The sequence below is a fragment of the Camelus ferus genome, chromosome 3 (genome assembly GCF_009834535.1).
Source record: "Camelus ferus isolate YT-003-E chromosome 3, BCGSAC_Cfer_1.0, whole genome shotgun sequence".
Classification (NCBI taxonomy): Eukaryota; Metazoa; Chordata; class Mammalia; order Artiodactyla; family Camelidae; genus Camelus; species Camelus ferus.
Genome location: NC_045698.1, coordinates 82,288,297 through 82,304,024, shown reverse-complemented (window position 1 = coordinate 82,304,024; position 15,728 = coordinate 82,288,297). Strand labels below are relative to the sequence as shown.

The following is a 15,728-nucleotide window of genomic DNA, read 5'->3' as shown; positions in this document are numbered from 1 at the left end:
TCTTACTGTGTGCATTTGGTATTAAATGCAGGATGTGGGCAGTATGAGGAGAGGAGAGGTGATAAAAGTTAATCTGGCACCACATGGTGCCTTCCCTTAACTTCTGTGTCAGAGCTGATTCTCTGTGAATGCCAAATTGAAGCAAACTGTCCCCTTTTGATCCAGGTTGGCCCCTGTGCATGTCCCTGTTGTCCAAGTCATTATCCAAGCAGATAAGGATTAATTGGATTAATTAACGCTGAGGCTTTTCTAGTGCCTGACACCATGGTGGCCTCATCTTCAAGGATCAGCTATTTGAAGTTCCTCAAGCTACAAACCACCTAGAAACCAGCCCAGCTACCCCTACCTCAGCATTTCCTAATGAGTACTGTTTCTATGCAATCATTTCTCTTCACACACCCTTTCCTCGAATTTCAACAGAATGAAGAATTGCAGAGAACGGACCTCATAAAACCCTCTGTTACTGGCCCTGGCAGTGTGCACGTTCACCCTCTGTTTCTGTCGTTCCTTTGGGATCCCAGAACAGCCTGTCCTCGCAATATTCACTACACAGATGAAGACTATTTCTAGCAATACTGTCAGAAACAGAAAATTAAGAGACAACAAAGATAAGCAGATTTTCCAGCTCACACCACCCCTGTCTCATTAAACTTAAACACATTAGAACACAAGGCACAATAAAGTCACCCTTAAAGAAAAAAATTTAAAGGACCATCTGTGCAGGATCACTGCACTTTGTGGAGAAACTTCTTATAATCAATAATTTATTAATGATTCTTAAGTTAGCAGATAATCTTGACAGACATAAGGGCCCATAAGGCCTACGTTAAGGCAAATAGCTAAGACTGTGCATTCAATATCTAAAGTAGTCATATTTTACAGGGAGGCAGATGGTAGTCCACTTCCCTAAAACTTTATTTACTCAAATTACCCGTAAAAACTCAAAAGGTGAGCAAGGGATGGGGAGGCAAGTAATGTGTACAGAGGGGAACAGGCATCCCCCCTTAGCCCCAAAACTACAAAAAAGCCAATTATGTTACCAGCTAGAATATTAATAATAATTTGCTGACTTAACTCTCCATGACAGATCTAATTAGAAGGTGGCAATCAATGTTTCCAGGTGTTTAATTAAGTGTGATAATTATTTCATTCCTTAAAGACAGATGTAGTCATATTTCAAAGCATAATGTTTCCTTAGTTAAAACACTGTGGAAACACTTTTGTGTAACACAGGATTCAAACCAGGATAAAAATATCTGCTGTGATAAGCAGCACTTAACGTGAATTTATCAGCTCTAACTTTCATACGCCAGGGCACAAAGGCAACTTAAAGGCTCTGATTATTTCCTTTAGCCACATAGTTCTGTTTCCCTTACACTTCAATGAATCATTTCTACTCCACATGCCATTCCCCTACCAGCATCTCTAAAATGAATTCTTATCAAGAAAGTGTGGGGCATCTTATGGGTATCTCGACTTTCACAGCAAGAACACAGCAAGAATCAACTGAGATACAGAAGAATTCAGAGACTGCTATAATTGTGTGGGACTTCAGCAACCAGGGAATCATTTTATAGATGGATTAAAGTACGGCTATCAATTGAATCTGTTTTTAGCACAGAAATAGACCCAATATTGAGATAGTATTGGCTTCTCAATAAAAACAGTTTATGGAAGGATGGAATTATCAGTCTTAACGCAAGCATTTTGTTGTTTACACACTGAGTTCTCAACTACTGTCTCCGTCCTCCCATGGTTCCCTTGGGGTACTGCTCTTCCTCCCTAGTACTGTGTTTTGGGAAACCAGGTGGCCTTATAAATATCGTGTCACTGAATCAATAAACATCTTTCAGGCGCCCAAGCCCAGTTGGTCAGCCCGGTCTTGAACGTGCCTATCAGCCGCCCTGGGTCCGAGGGCGCTCATGAAATGTTTTTGCATCAGGTGCTGAGGGCTTGAGGGTCACACACGCGCGCATAAGGACACGGCGGCGGGCGGGGGGGACGGGGACACACACACACACACACACAATTTTCTTCCTCAAAGGAAGTCTCCACAGAATGATCTCAAGGCAAAACTCTAGCCCCTGCCCGTTTTACAATGCAGGGTTGGATTACAATCTCAGGCCAGCATCTCGGTCTGCAATCTGGGGCATTCTGATAACCCGGGCAGTTCCTTTCCACAGCAGGAGCTGGTACCAAGAGGGCGTGACACAAAGCGGGGGCCGCGACTGCAGAAGAAATGAAGGAATAGCGACGGGGCTTAGGGCAGGAGGTGGAAGTTAGGGGGTCAACCAGAGTCCGTAAAGGCTCCTAACTCGAGGTCTCAGATTGTCGCTGCGACGCAGGAACTGAGTAAAAACTCCGGGGAGTTTCCGGAGCTGTGCGCGCCTGCACACGCACACACACACTCGTTCACACCCACTCACACTCACTCCAGAAACTCTCGGTGAGAGGAAAGCGCGCCCCCGGGAGCAGCCCGCAGCCCAGCGGCCCGGGAAGCCCCGAGAGGGTGTGTGCGGGACCGGCGCGCCCGGGAGGCACTTACTCTGAAGAGGGGGCGCGGCGGCGCCGGGACGCTGAGAGGCGAGCTGGGCGGTCTGACGGCGCGGAGCTCCCTGGCCGCTTGAACGCTCGCGGGCTCCCGCTGACTGATCAGCAGAGCGCGGGCCACAGACGGCGGGAGAAAAGAAGTCAGGGGCGGGGCAAAAGGAGACAGGGGCGGGGCTAGGGACTGGAGGCGGGGCGTGAGGGGAGGAGGGGCGGCTGGGCTAGGAGGAGGGTCTAGGGGGCCAGGGCGGAGCGAGGAGGAGAAGCCTAGCAGCTGGGACCATCCGCGGCCCGGGAGTGACCAGTGCTCGGGAGAAAGCGGAAAGGGGCTGGGCGGCAGCCCGGGAGCTGAACTCAAGCTGCAAGGCAAGACCTTTGGGCGCCAAGAGCCTGGGAAGACGTTACCTTTGGGGTCTCTCAGTTTCTTCAGTTGTGAAAATGAGATACCAACCTCGTAGTATGTTTAGACGGTTAAATGAGCTCATGCACGTTTGCCCCGTGCCCGGTGCACGTAACAAGTACGCATGAATGTTATCATCTGTTGCCATTGTTATGGTTATCATCATCACATCATCATCATCATCACCATCATATCCGTATAAGGCCCGTAAATGTCGCCTGCTCTTAACTTTTTTGTTTTGTTTTGTTTTCAGCCTCTACTGGCCTCAAGTCTACCCGGCGATGTCTGACGCGCTCCTGATTCCCAATTTTCATTCGCGGGGATGCAGGGCTTTCTCGCAGAGTTCAATGCTCATTGGCTCCTGAGAAGCCAGGTCTGAGCCATCCCTTCAGATTTCAGGGACTGACCCTGCCCATACAGCGGAAGGCTGGCTTTTCATCGGAATGCGGCTGAAGTCTTGGCCTTCCTTCTGGTGGTGAGGAGCCCTGGCCCGGGGTAGCCATTCTCAAGGGCGAAGGAGCTGGACCTTTGACAGAGTATGTTCATATAGTAGGTTCATCCTCCATTGTGAACCTACCATATTGCTGGCTCTGTGCAGACGGCTGGGAATATTAATACATTAGCAAAGCTTAATGTGTCACGGTCACTGTATAATCCTCACAACAACCTATAAATGTAGATCTTATAGCTACCTTAGTTTTACGAAGGGAAAGGGAGGCATAGGGAAATAAAATAGCCTGCCCAAAGTTACAAACTTAGGAAGTGGCAGAGTCTTGTTGGAAGACCGGGAAGTTAACACTTGATAGGTGAAATAGACAAATATCACAACACATTTGGGTTTAATGCTCCAAATAGGAATATACAGAAGGTTTAGATGTTTGGGACACTGTCCTGTGGTTGTAGCTATAGAGAGGGGAGGGTTAGGAAGGTCTTTCTGAAGGATGTGATGTCTGAACGCAATTTGGAAGAAAGAATGGGAGCTTCACAAGCAGCTACAGGTGGAGAAAGGACACAGAAAACATTTTTCAAGCATTAAGGTTTGGGGAGGAAGTGGAGATTGTGATAAAGCCAAAACAATAGAAAAGAACCAAACCTAAGTGTTTTCTAACTATAGGAGCTAAAGAACATTAACTTGACCCTTGGTGAGTAGAAAGGCAGAAGGATTTGAACCGTGGAAGACATGTCAAATACTGTTGTAGAAAGGTTAATCTGAACACAGCATAGAGAATACCAGAGCCAGGAAATTTACTTATGGATTTAGTGATATATGACAGGTTGGGATACAGTGGTAGCCAGAATAATAACTCCAGGAAAGATGTCCACTCTCACATCCCCAGAACCTGTGAATATGTTACCTGACATGGCAAAAAGGGATTTGGCAGATGTGATTAAGATTAAAGACAATGAGATGGGGAGATTATCTTGGATTATTCCCGTGGAACTGATCTAATCATGATTCCCATAAAGTGGAAGAACAGTGAGTCAGAGATTCATAGTATGAGAAGGACTTGACCTGGGTCAGGAGCCAAGGAATGTGGGTGGCCTTTAAAAGCTTGGAATAGACTTCAGCCAACAAAAAAGGAATGTGAATCTCAGTTTTACAACTACAAGGAAATGGATCTTTCCTAAGAGCCTCCAGAAAGGAACTCAGCTCTACTGACATCTTGATTTTTTTCTTCTTGAGACCCATACTGGACTTCTGACATGTAGAACTGTGAAATGGTAAATGTGTGTTGTTTTAAACCCCTAAATTGTTGTTAATTTGTTGTGGCAATAATAGGAAATAATTACAGACGCTGAATGCCTAAACTAAGTGGATGGAAAGAAGATGGATTCAGGACTTACACAGACCCTGGAGATTGATCGAATGTGGGGGCTAAGGGAAGGAGAATCATCCAGGTTGACTGGTTTGGCAGGTTCAGTCTTTGGTGGTGCCATCCAGTGGAGGGAGGGACAAAGGCAGGTCCTTCCTTTCTAAATACTTTGAGTTTGCAGGGATGGAACTAAATTAGAATTAAAAAGGTTTGTACACTCCCAGGCTTCCCCTACCCCTCAAAATCATTAGAAATGATCCCTGAATGCCCATGAGCAGTAGTATCTGTCATCAGCAACTGAGAGTCTTAGCTCTGTGTAAGCTGGATGACTTTGGACAAAGCACAGAGCCCTAATGAGACTTGGCTTCTTCTACTGTCTGAGATAGAAGGAGGAGCCCCATCTCTGTGACTGCTGGGAGAGTCAGCCAGGATGTCATGATGTCTGTAAACTTAACCCCAGTAATTTTTACCATTGCTTCATCAGCCTCCTTGTCTCAAGCTGCACTCTGGAGTACAATCCCCAGAGCTGCTTCTACCTTCAAAGATAAAGATTTTATAATCTTTATCTTCATCATTCCATACCCCTACTACAGCCTCTCATCCTTGGTCCTCACACTCTTCCTTTACCTCATGTAGACTTGCATTTCTCCTACTTGGCTTCCTTTTCTATCCAGCCCAACCCCAAGAACCAACACTTTGGTCACTCACTGTTAGTGCCTCCTATTGCTTTACTCCATCATTCTTTTCCTTGTACTTACCTGGCAAATCTTTCTAGCCATCCACATTATTCATATGGGCTACTTAAGAAGAACCAAAAAGTGTGAAACCCGATGCTCTGCATAGTCATGATTTCTGATCTCAGCTAAATCCTCATGCAACCTGGATTTCCTCTTGCATCATGGATGGAAAGGGAAAGGGGGTTCAATCTTTATCCCTTTCCTTGAGACATCTTTTGCACCCCATCCCTCCTGCTCTTGAAATACAATCTTACCTCCTATTTCAGAGAACATATATAGATCATCAGTAGAGAAATTCCTTGACTTCCTGCCCAAGCTGCCAAAAATGCCATTTACATCCATACTCACCTTTACTTCCTTTGCTTTTATCCCAGTGGATCAGAACAAACCTATTTACCAGTTCTCTGAGTCCCCCAGGAGCCCTCCCATCTAATTACAGAGGCTGCATCCCATTAAATAGTTCCTCTCTTTTATCCTCAACCTCTCAATTTCTATACTTTCCCCACAGAACATTAAAAAACGCTAAAATGTTAAAATAAAATAAAATCTAAAAATCTCCATGGGTCCTACCACTTTCTCTCACCACAACCCACTTTACTGGGCCATCTAGACCTGAGTGACCACAGGAGCTGATAGTAGAAACAATGCAGAGTGACCTCAGTGCTTACTCTAGGAGGCCTGGGAAGGGGCCTCTACAATCCCAGGCAACTTGCATCGCTGTCATCAAAGAACAACCAATCTTTCTTCTCTTTGATAAAGACATAGGACTCCACCTTATTTCATAGTGTGGTAATATTTAGGAATTAACAGATAATTAACTCTCCTATCTTACTTGGGCCAAAAGATACTTGGATCAGCTCATTTTCAAACTAGAACCTGCATATTTCCAATTTGGGTTTGTAAAAAACATACCAGAATCTCAGAAGCTCCTAATAACTAGTCCATTATTCAGTGGCTAATTATATTTTTAAATAATTGCACCTATATCTGGATTAATGAACCTTCTCAGACAAACCTCCCACAAAGAAAATCCCAAACCCAATAAATCACATGAAGTGAAGATAGCTGTAACTACAGCTGCATGTCAAAAATACCTCTGTGCATACCTTCTATTTTTACTTCTGCCCAGCTGAAGGTATAGGGAGTAACTTTAGACAGTTGTAAAGTTGTTAAAAGGAAAAAAAAACCTTCTGACTCAGTTTTCTCTTGTACTCTTCTTTTGCTTCAAGCTTCTGCTCTGCTTACTCAGGCCCAGCCTCCTCTTTTTGAAGTCTAAGGAGATAACTACGTGGCACTGTGAAACGTGCAATAAAAATGTATGCACAAATACTCTGGGAGGAGAGTGGAAGTGGCTCACATTCCCTGGGAGAATGGAGGTTTCACAGAGGAGGTTTCATCCAACCAAGTCGAAAAGGACGAACTCAAGTTTGCCAGGCAGAGAGAAGGGCACTCCAGGCAGCGTGAAGAGAGAGAAGAAAGATACGGCCTAACATTTCCTAGCAGGCCAAAAGCACTGAAGTGAGGATGTGCTCCTTAAACACAGTCCACAGAAATATCTATGTGGCCTCTGTGCTTTAACTACATTTTCATGGGAGTATATCAGTGAATAAGCCTGATTCAAAACATGGCTATAACTTCATCATCCTCCAAGATCACTGTCTACTGCGTCAAATCTCTTTCCAGTCCTATTTCTTTTTCAGAGAATTATCATAATGTAATCGTGTGCTTAAAGGAAAAATATAAGAATGGTAAGGAGTATGTTTGCCCTAATAGAACTCAAGGTGCAGATTGGGTAAGGTAGGAGAACTGTTTGATGTCATGCAAACTAGAAAGCTGGCGACAGAACAAAAATCAAGATTTTGGGATCAGTGATATTTTTCTATTACTTCCACAGAAGTAATCACTAGTGATTATAACCTGCATCATACAGCATTCTTTACTCTTTATTCATAATTACTTACCTACTATGGTAAGTTACTAAAACACACCACTTCCTAAGAAAGCTTGCTAGAACTGTTGCCTGCATCAAAAGGTAACGTCATCCACAATCTTAGTTTGATCAGCCACCCTCTATATGAAAACAAGTTCTCTGCATATTTCCAGATTTTCATCCCTTAAGCCATTCCTGTATAGAAAATATGGTGCTGCCCCTAGCTAGGGCCCTTATTTTTCTGTGACTGCACCTCTGGATTCATCTATGTGGGTTCTTCCTCACCTGAACTATTTTCTCCTTTTTGACCATCTCCAATCTCACTTGAGCCTATCTCAAATTCTACAAAGGCCATTTTTGTTTTGTCTTTGGCTGTGCAATTCTGCCCTTTCTCTATACATATGGTCTAAATTCCTGGCTCTACTAACACAGTTCTCTTCTGTATTTACACCCATGAAATGCTAGTCCTTATTGGCAATGCTTTATTGATTTTGAACGACTCCCACCTTAATCCTGGAGTATTCGAAGCACAACACCCTCACCTGGTGGGCTCTGACTCCTACACTGTCCTCCTTCAGTAACTTCATTTCTTTCCAATTATCAATCTTCAGTGTAAAGCATTGGTGTGCTATTTACTTCCATGTATGAATTCTTTCTCTGCATGTGTACATGCGTCTGGTCACCTATCTCCCTCTGTATAAACATGGCCACGTGTATTTTTTAAAAATTTATTCAACATTGTGGTAGATTACAAAGAGTCTCAGAGTAAAGATACAGTCAAGGTTATGGTTGCAAATCCTTTTGTTAAGATCTCAGGTTTTAGGGTGTGACGTGTCTTAGTGTCTTTTCACGAAATACTAAGATTTCTAATAATCTTAAGGTGATAATACTACAGCAGCCTCACAGGGGGCCCAAGGTAGAGAAGAGCCCTTCTGAGAAATAAAATATGGGTGTGACTTTTGTCTAATGAATGAATTACTATATACAAGAAACCCACAATGTTTTAAAAAGCAATTTCACTAGACTGAACCATAAGGGACAGGACTTGTATAAAATGTAAAGAGGCCCTTGAACCCTCAAACTTCTCTGGCCAGGAATGAAGCTGAGAACACTACAGTTAAAAACATGGTCCACTTTTATGGAAAAATAGGAACTGAGAGGTAGAAAAAAGCAGCCCAGAGGGTGGAGCCAAGAGTCCTGCAGAATTACTTGCAGGGAACAGGGTTACTCAAGGAACTGGAGACATGCACCCAGCTAAATTCCAGAATCTCTACAGACCACGGACTGCCATGTGGCTTATTTTCTCTTTTAGAATGGGAGATATCTATCCTACCTCTGTCCCACCACTGTATGTTTCATGGGTGGGAGGCACATAACTAGCCTCATTTGTTCATGGATCTTTAGACTGAGGAGTACTACACTTAAGAAAGCTCATTTGAGGAGCCATGTATACACCTGAACCTGACTTAGATGATGGAATCCTGGGGTCAAGCCTAACCGTCATGCAGTAATAGGATGAAATAACTGGACTTCTTGGGAGGGAGACAGGGAGTATTTTGCATGTGGGAGGAATATAGGTTTTAGAACTTTTTAAACACATATCCTGGGCTGACACACTGTACTGCTTAGGTTCTGCGACGTAAGTCAGATGTATACATTGAATAGACAATCAACTGTACAGGAGTAAGGCGTTTCCACCATGGAAAGAAATGGATTGTCACACCGGATCATTTCTATCACCCATCTATATTCGCAGTGTGAGAACATTAACAAAATTTTCTTGTGCCGGGGAGCCTTGTGAAATAGTGCCATTAGCTCCCTGAATTATAGGCCACATACAGGAGAAAACAAAGTAAGAAGAAAGGAAAAGAAAGTCATGAAAAACTTAAAACAGATATAGCTTCAAGAATAACTGAAGCAAAAGCAATACAGGTTTCTGACTGACAGGTACATTTCAATAACCCATGTTTAACTTTTTCCAAATACTCTTAAGGGTAACATCTTAACCTTTCCACCTAAGTAACAGCAAGTATCAAAAATATCTCAATAATTCAAAGATGACATAAGACCACTTCACGCAACACAGCAGGTCTCAGTCATATGTCCTATTTGGAATAAAAATTCAGCTTTTCTTCTCCAACGCACACAACTATTTCTGGTATCACATTTAAATGAGTTTAGAATGAAGTACCACCTCCTTCTTCCCTTCTCCCATGTTAAAGTTTTGTGTGTTTTCTTCCATTCGTATTTCTATGTCTCTACATAATATACTAAAACTAAAGATTAAAAAAACCTGCAACAATATGGGATATAACGCCTTTTACTTGAAAATTTTTTTCACCAGCCTCTTTTCAGATCAACGGATACAAATCTAATATTCTTTTAGGGTTGACAGAACAGTCCACTGTATGGATGTACCACAATTTATTCCACCATCTACATACTAATTAACATTTAGATTTCTATTTTTCTTGCTCTACTAGATGTCTCAATAAACATCTGTAAACTTAGTATTTTTGTACATAGGTGTTTTTACCATAAAGGATACTCTCAAAAAATTATGTGAAAATTATGTTTTCAATCTTAATATGTCTAGGTAACTTTGTAATTTTGTTCTGCCAGCAATGTTTCACAGTGCCTACTTCCTTGCATTGTCGCCAAACTGCTATCACTGTTTTCACTTCATACTAATTTAATGAACAGTAGTATTACATTGTTGCTTTAAAAAAAAAGCAATTGTCTGATTTCTCCATTATTTATCACTTTAAAATCTCTTTGTATTAGGGACAGTAATACTTTTCCTGTTTTTTTGACTATGGCCCCCTGCAATATGACATTTAAATTTTTTGTTCAGTAAAATATGTCTCTCTGGGTTTCCAACACTGTTATAAAAAGATCATCACCACTCTTAAGGTTGTATAAGGATTTTCTTTAAGTAGGTGTATCTCTGTATTGGGTTCCAATTGTTGAGACCAGTTTGAGAAATTCTGCAACGGTTTTTAAAACTTTTTTTTAAAAGAAATGAATTGGAGCGAGACAAAGAGAGCATGAAAGGAGAATTGAATTGACTGTCCTATGATTCTACATTAAGAAAAATTCTCCATTTTAGAAAATGAGACTTGCAATGTTGTGAATTCCTCCATCATTACAAAGCCTCATTCTCAGAAAGCACAACATTTTAAAAATGTATTTTGATGTATTCATTCCATTAGTGTGGATGAAATTTTACATATATGTACATCATTTTATACTTAAACATATATTCCAACTATTTTTATTCTCACCTTTTTTGAATAATGCTTACCCATTAAATAAGAAATATTCTAGAAAAGGAAGAACAGGGTATCTGGGAAAGTTATGCAGTCCTTTCCACATTAACCAAATACAAATACAGAAATTCTCCAATTTAAAATGTCACACATACTTCAAGTCAACTGAAGTGGCAGAAATATTACTTAAAAATGCTAAAAAAGTCACAGCATGATTGTTTATTTAAAATATTATGACTCTGGATGTAAATACATATGGGCTTACATAATTTATTATTCATATAAACCCTCAATTAAAATGCTTAATTCTTCACCTATAATGCCATTTTCCTAATAAGCATAATAGTAAATTTTCTATCTCACTGAAAGTGTTCAAAGCCTTCTGAATCTTGAATCTTGATTTGTGAAGAAATTAATGAAAAATAACTTAAGCTTAACTACATCAAACAATAGTACTGTTTGCAATGCTGTCACAGATTTCTCCATGGCAAAATAGTCACATATTGTTATTGCACAATTATAGGTACAGGTTATCATGTGCACATAAACTTTCTACATAATGACAATGTCTTCACTGCAACTTGCTCAACACATTTAAAATTATGAATACAATTTACAAAATCTTTTAACAATATACTTTTAAGATAAAAGTATCCTGAGGATATTACAAAACTCATTTTACCAGCCCTTCATTTCTCTGCTTCATTTGACTCTTTAATTTCCAAAATAATAGCTGTCCATATTTTCTTACATAAAAATGTTCTATTAATGTTCCTATTAACAAAATATATTTAAGCTAATAGTATATAATTGTCCCTTAAACACTTAGTCCCATCTGCCTCCAGTCTCCTTGGTTAAAATCAAGTATTATCAAGTTTTCTATAATTCTGAGTCAGAAAAGGTAGAGCACAAAACAGACAGAAGTAGGGTTAGCACACTTAAGTTAAAAGCATTGTGCATTTTTAATATTTTGGTCATATTTTATAATAAAATAATATATTTTGGCAAAAATAATAAAATATAAGGTTTAGTTTATTTTCTATTAATGGTAGATCCAGCAGGTATTTTACATTTGTAAATACTATCTATTTAATTTGACTGTTTTCACATTTGTGTCTAAAAACACTGCTATAAGGTTTTCAGGACTTTGAGACTAAAAGCACCTAAAAGACAAGAAATAAAATAACATTTAAGTAAAATATCTGGTGCTCAAAAATCCTTTGACAAATTTATAAACTTACTTTTAAGTGCTGCATATATGCCAACAAAGAATCACTGTTGCCTGCTAAGACTTATTTGACTCAATGTAATCTTTAAAATAATAATCTTGGAAGTGTTCCTGAAGTTTATTTGAAACTTAGAATGAGAATTCAAAAATTAAAAAAAAAAGGGAAAAAAAAAAGTTACGAAAAAAGTTGTTATTCTGGTGGCAGTAGTTGTTATGGCACAAAAACAAACGCAAAAACAAGTAGTTTTCTCTTACACACACACACACACACACATATATATATATACACACACACACAAACTAAATTCAAATAAGATGTGTAAGATATATTACATATATACACAAAACCACACACACACAATTTGGGCTCCAGAGGGGAAATGATGAAAACTTTACGTAACGAACTATTTGGCTCATTTATCACAAAAGTCCCAATGACAGTCTTAATGGACATGTTCATTATTTTTTTGACTCTTACCCAAATATCAATCTATCATTAATTAAGAGAGGAGTCTGAGATGTTTAAGTTTGAAAAAGGAAGTGAGAGTGTGGTGACTTAAGTGATGACTAATGTGCAACTGCCTTTACATAGAGGGTATTTTTACTGTGAAACAAACTCATGCAGAGATATCTGCAGAAGAATTTATCAATAACAGAAAACAAAACTACTTTAACACTATGATATACTCACTATAACATACTATAAATATGTATTATTATAGCATTACTTACACATTCTACTTTAGGCAATATAGTCTAATTCTGAATGACCTTGTTAATTTTTAAGGCATCAGTGCATCAAGGGCAAAGCTCCATAAAATAAATATAAAAACAAGAAAGCATTAGCTTATTTGTGACAAGGAGAGTAATCACTGTACATCGTATGTGTTGGCCACTTCATGGAATAGGGAATAAGTTACACATCTTATTGTCAAAATGCTACAGCATAAATTTCACATCATTTTTCAACACTTCATTTAATGGGCTAAACTGATCCGGCAGTATTCTCATTTTCATTGTTCCATCAGCTCCACATGAAAAAATGTGATTTGCTGGCCCTGTCTCAATTTGCATCACTCCAGTTCCAATATTTCTGAAAATGGACTGCCGAGCATGTTCATTAATAAAAGTGTGGAGAAGACTAAAGGTAGAGAGACTCCAAATCTGAAAGATATCAAGAGCAAAATAAAAATTAGGGTTAAAAATCCTTAAAAATGTTCAAATTTTAAACCTTAAAAATCCAAACAAAAGATTTAGGCATGTCTTCCTGTACAAATAAGGAATTTCTAAGGCAAAGATGGAGAAAAATCCATGTAGGCCTATAGTCATCACATTTTGATTCTGTAGAGGGTGTTATAATTTTCCAAATCTCTTTGATATCATTACATTCTTCAAAATCAATGCAGCAAAAAAGGAAGGTATTTAAAACCCTTCATTGGAGATGAGAAAACTTTAGGAACAAGGAAGTAAAGTATACAATCCTACAGAAACTTGTAATATTATAGGGACTACAATCAAGATTTCCTATCTCTCAGCAAAATTTTTGCTATGCAGTTGTACAGTGGGGTAATCCTTTCTCCATAATATATAGTACCCACCAGGGGATCAGAACCATTGGAAAGAGGAAATACTAAACACCTAGAGGTCTTCAGACCAGGAAAAGCCATATTCCAGCGGCAAGATAAAGTTAATTATCATAACTTCCTGATGTTTTGAGATCACAGATTAAAAAAATCTTTCTTTTCCCTAAGAAATTTATTAATTCATAATTCAATAGATATGAATATTAAATTTTAAATTCTGAATACTACCTGGTATACTATCAAATCTTTTAACTTCATTAAATAATAAACCTCAGGATCAGGATACAAACTAATCTAAAGAACTAATCTAAAACATAGGATGACTTATTCTAAACTGAGGGCAGTTCAAATAAGAAACTATCTTCCAACTGAAAAAAAAGAAGAATTCTGTATGGAAGTTGGTGCATATATTTGATTTTAAGAAAGGCCTTTTCAAAATTCTACAATTCTAGTTAATTTTTTTCTGGCTGAGAATTATGAAAACAACATGCCAGTTCTAAAATAGTCCAACTTATTTGTACCAAGTAGTATCACTAGCACTTCATGGATTCTAAAAAAACTAGACTCCTCCAGTGGGTTGCTGGCCATTAGAATAATTTACGGACAAGTCTTATGACTTGCAGATCTTCCCAAATGTGACCAGAGACCTCTCCATCAAAGCCACTATGTCTGTGTTCTAAAAATGCACATTCCTGAGTCTAGGACTTACAATTGAGTATTTTGGGGATGAGACCTAGCAACAGTATTTCTGGGGTGGGATGCATTTTTCATAAGATGCTTAATATTTTCAACAAGCTGCTTAACATTCAAACTTCTAGATTTGAAACAGAGTAGAGTTTGAGAAGGAGCCTTATAGGCAAGGCTTATCCAGGTACACTCAGAATTCTTGAATCAAGCACTGAGTGGTTGGATGCTAACACAATGAACGACAAAATAGGGAGAAATTTGGGATAAGGGAAAATGACAGTATATTTCATAGCACTTGAAACTGAAGAATTCATAACTATGAACATGCAGTCAAGACTAATTCTAATGTCTGAAATATGTTTATATCCATGGAAAATTCAATTCTTTTGTATGCATTAATTAACCATATTTGAAAACAATAAAAAATACAATTTTCAAGTTAAGTATTATTTCATTCATTTTATTAAACAGCAATTAACATTGTTGACCATACAGGGGTTAATATTTCTATTATTTAAATAAACTGGTGTCATCAAAATGATTAAAGACCTAAGATTTCTGAAGATTTCTTTTTGTTTTGTAGAGATTGTGGCATTACTGTATTTACCTTTATGTTGCCTTCGGCAGATCCTGTAACAAAATACTCTTCAGTTGGATCAATAGCAATGGCTTTAACAGGAGAATCATGGCTCTGGAAAAGCTGCCTCTGTTGTCGTTGCCGAAGGTCAAATACACATGTAAAGCCTTTTCTGCCACCTGATATTAGCACCTGATGTTTTGGAGCATATGCTAAAACAGTGGCTCCACTATCATGGCAAGTAAAAGCTGAATAATAGAGGGAAAAAAACGTAGAATTTATTTACGAGTATACGAAAGAGACTTTTGGCATTTGGCCAAAGTGGAATGATGAATTAGATTTAGTCTCCTGCCTAAAACAGTTAAAATATCAAATGATATACAGGAAACAATGGTTTGAGACACTGGATATTAGGCAATGAAGAGTCATCTCTGAGAAATGGGAAACAAGATGGGTGAGTTACATAACTGCCCCAGCTCACTGTGTACAGAGTGTTTTCTACCCATGGCGTAATAAAGGGCAACCCAAATTGACCTGGTTTCTTGTTCCCACCAACCATAGTGGAAAAAAAAAACAACCCTGTAATTCATAAGGCATTCTAGAGTATTCAGGAGGGTAATGCCTCAACAGTAGGGCAAAATTAGCCCTATACCAAAGGCAGCTTTGGTTATGTTTAACATAGGGCCCCCAAATCTGTGTCCAAGTAACTTAGTCCCAGAGCAAAGCTCAAAAATATTTACACAATACAAAATAATCAGCCCCTAACATGGTAAAAAATTCACAATGCCTGGCATCTAATGAAACATTACTAGGCATGCAAAGAAGCAGGAAAGTACAACCCAAAAGGAGAAGAAAATCCATCAATTGAAACTAACCCAGAAATGACAAAGATGATAGAAGTAGTAAATAAGGAAATTAAAAGTCATTATAAGTGTATTTCCAATATTCAAGATGCT

The 15,728-nt window shown here is 39.1% G+C and overlaps 2 protein-coding genes and 1 long non-coding RNA gene across 9 annotated transcripts in view; 1 reads left to right on the top strand and 2 right to left on the bottom strand.

Moving 5' to 3' along the window:
- Positions 1–2,684, bottom strand: part of TNFAIP8 (TNF alpha induced protein 8) — a 120,481-nt gene extending 117,797 nt beyond the window's left edge. Inside the window, exon 1 of the mRNA XM_032476568.1 lies at positions 2,546–2,684. Coding sequence (XP_032332459.1) covers position 2,546 — 1 coding nt within the window. The 5' untranslated portion in view covers positions 2,547–2,684. The remainder of the gene's footprint in view (positions 1–2,545) is intronic.
- Positions 2,685–2,927: 243 nt separating this feature from the next.
- Positions 2,928–3,580, top strand: LOC116662674. Its single transcript, XR_004318659.1, has 2 exons — positions 2,928–3,065; positions 3,201–3,580. It is a non-coding gene; the product is annotated as an uncharacterized LOC116662674 (long non-coding RNA).
- Positions 3,581–9,835: 6,255 nt separating this feature from the next.
- DMXL1 (Dmx like 1) overlaps positions 9,836–15,728 on the bottom strand; it is a 114,736-nt gene continuing 108,843 nt past the window's right edge. For 6 of the 7 annotated variants that reach the window (XM_032476559.1, XM_032476560.1, XM_032476561.1 and 3 more), the window contains 2 exons: positions 14,803–15,020; positions 9,836–13,089 (listed from right to left, as the gene is read on the bottom strand). In XM_032476559.1, coding sequence (XP_032332450.1) covers positions 12,865–13,089; positions 14,803–15,020 — 443 coding nt within the window. In that variant the 3' untranslated portion in view covers positions 9,836–12,864. The remainder of the gene's footprint in view (positions 13,090–14,802; positions 15,021–15,728) is intronic. The other variant, XM_006176019.3, reaches the window with a different exon arrangement.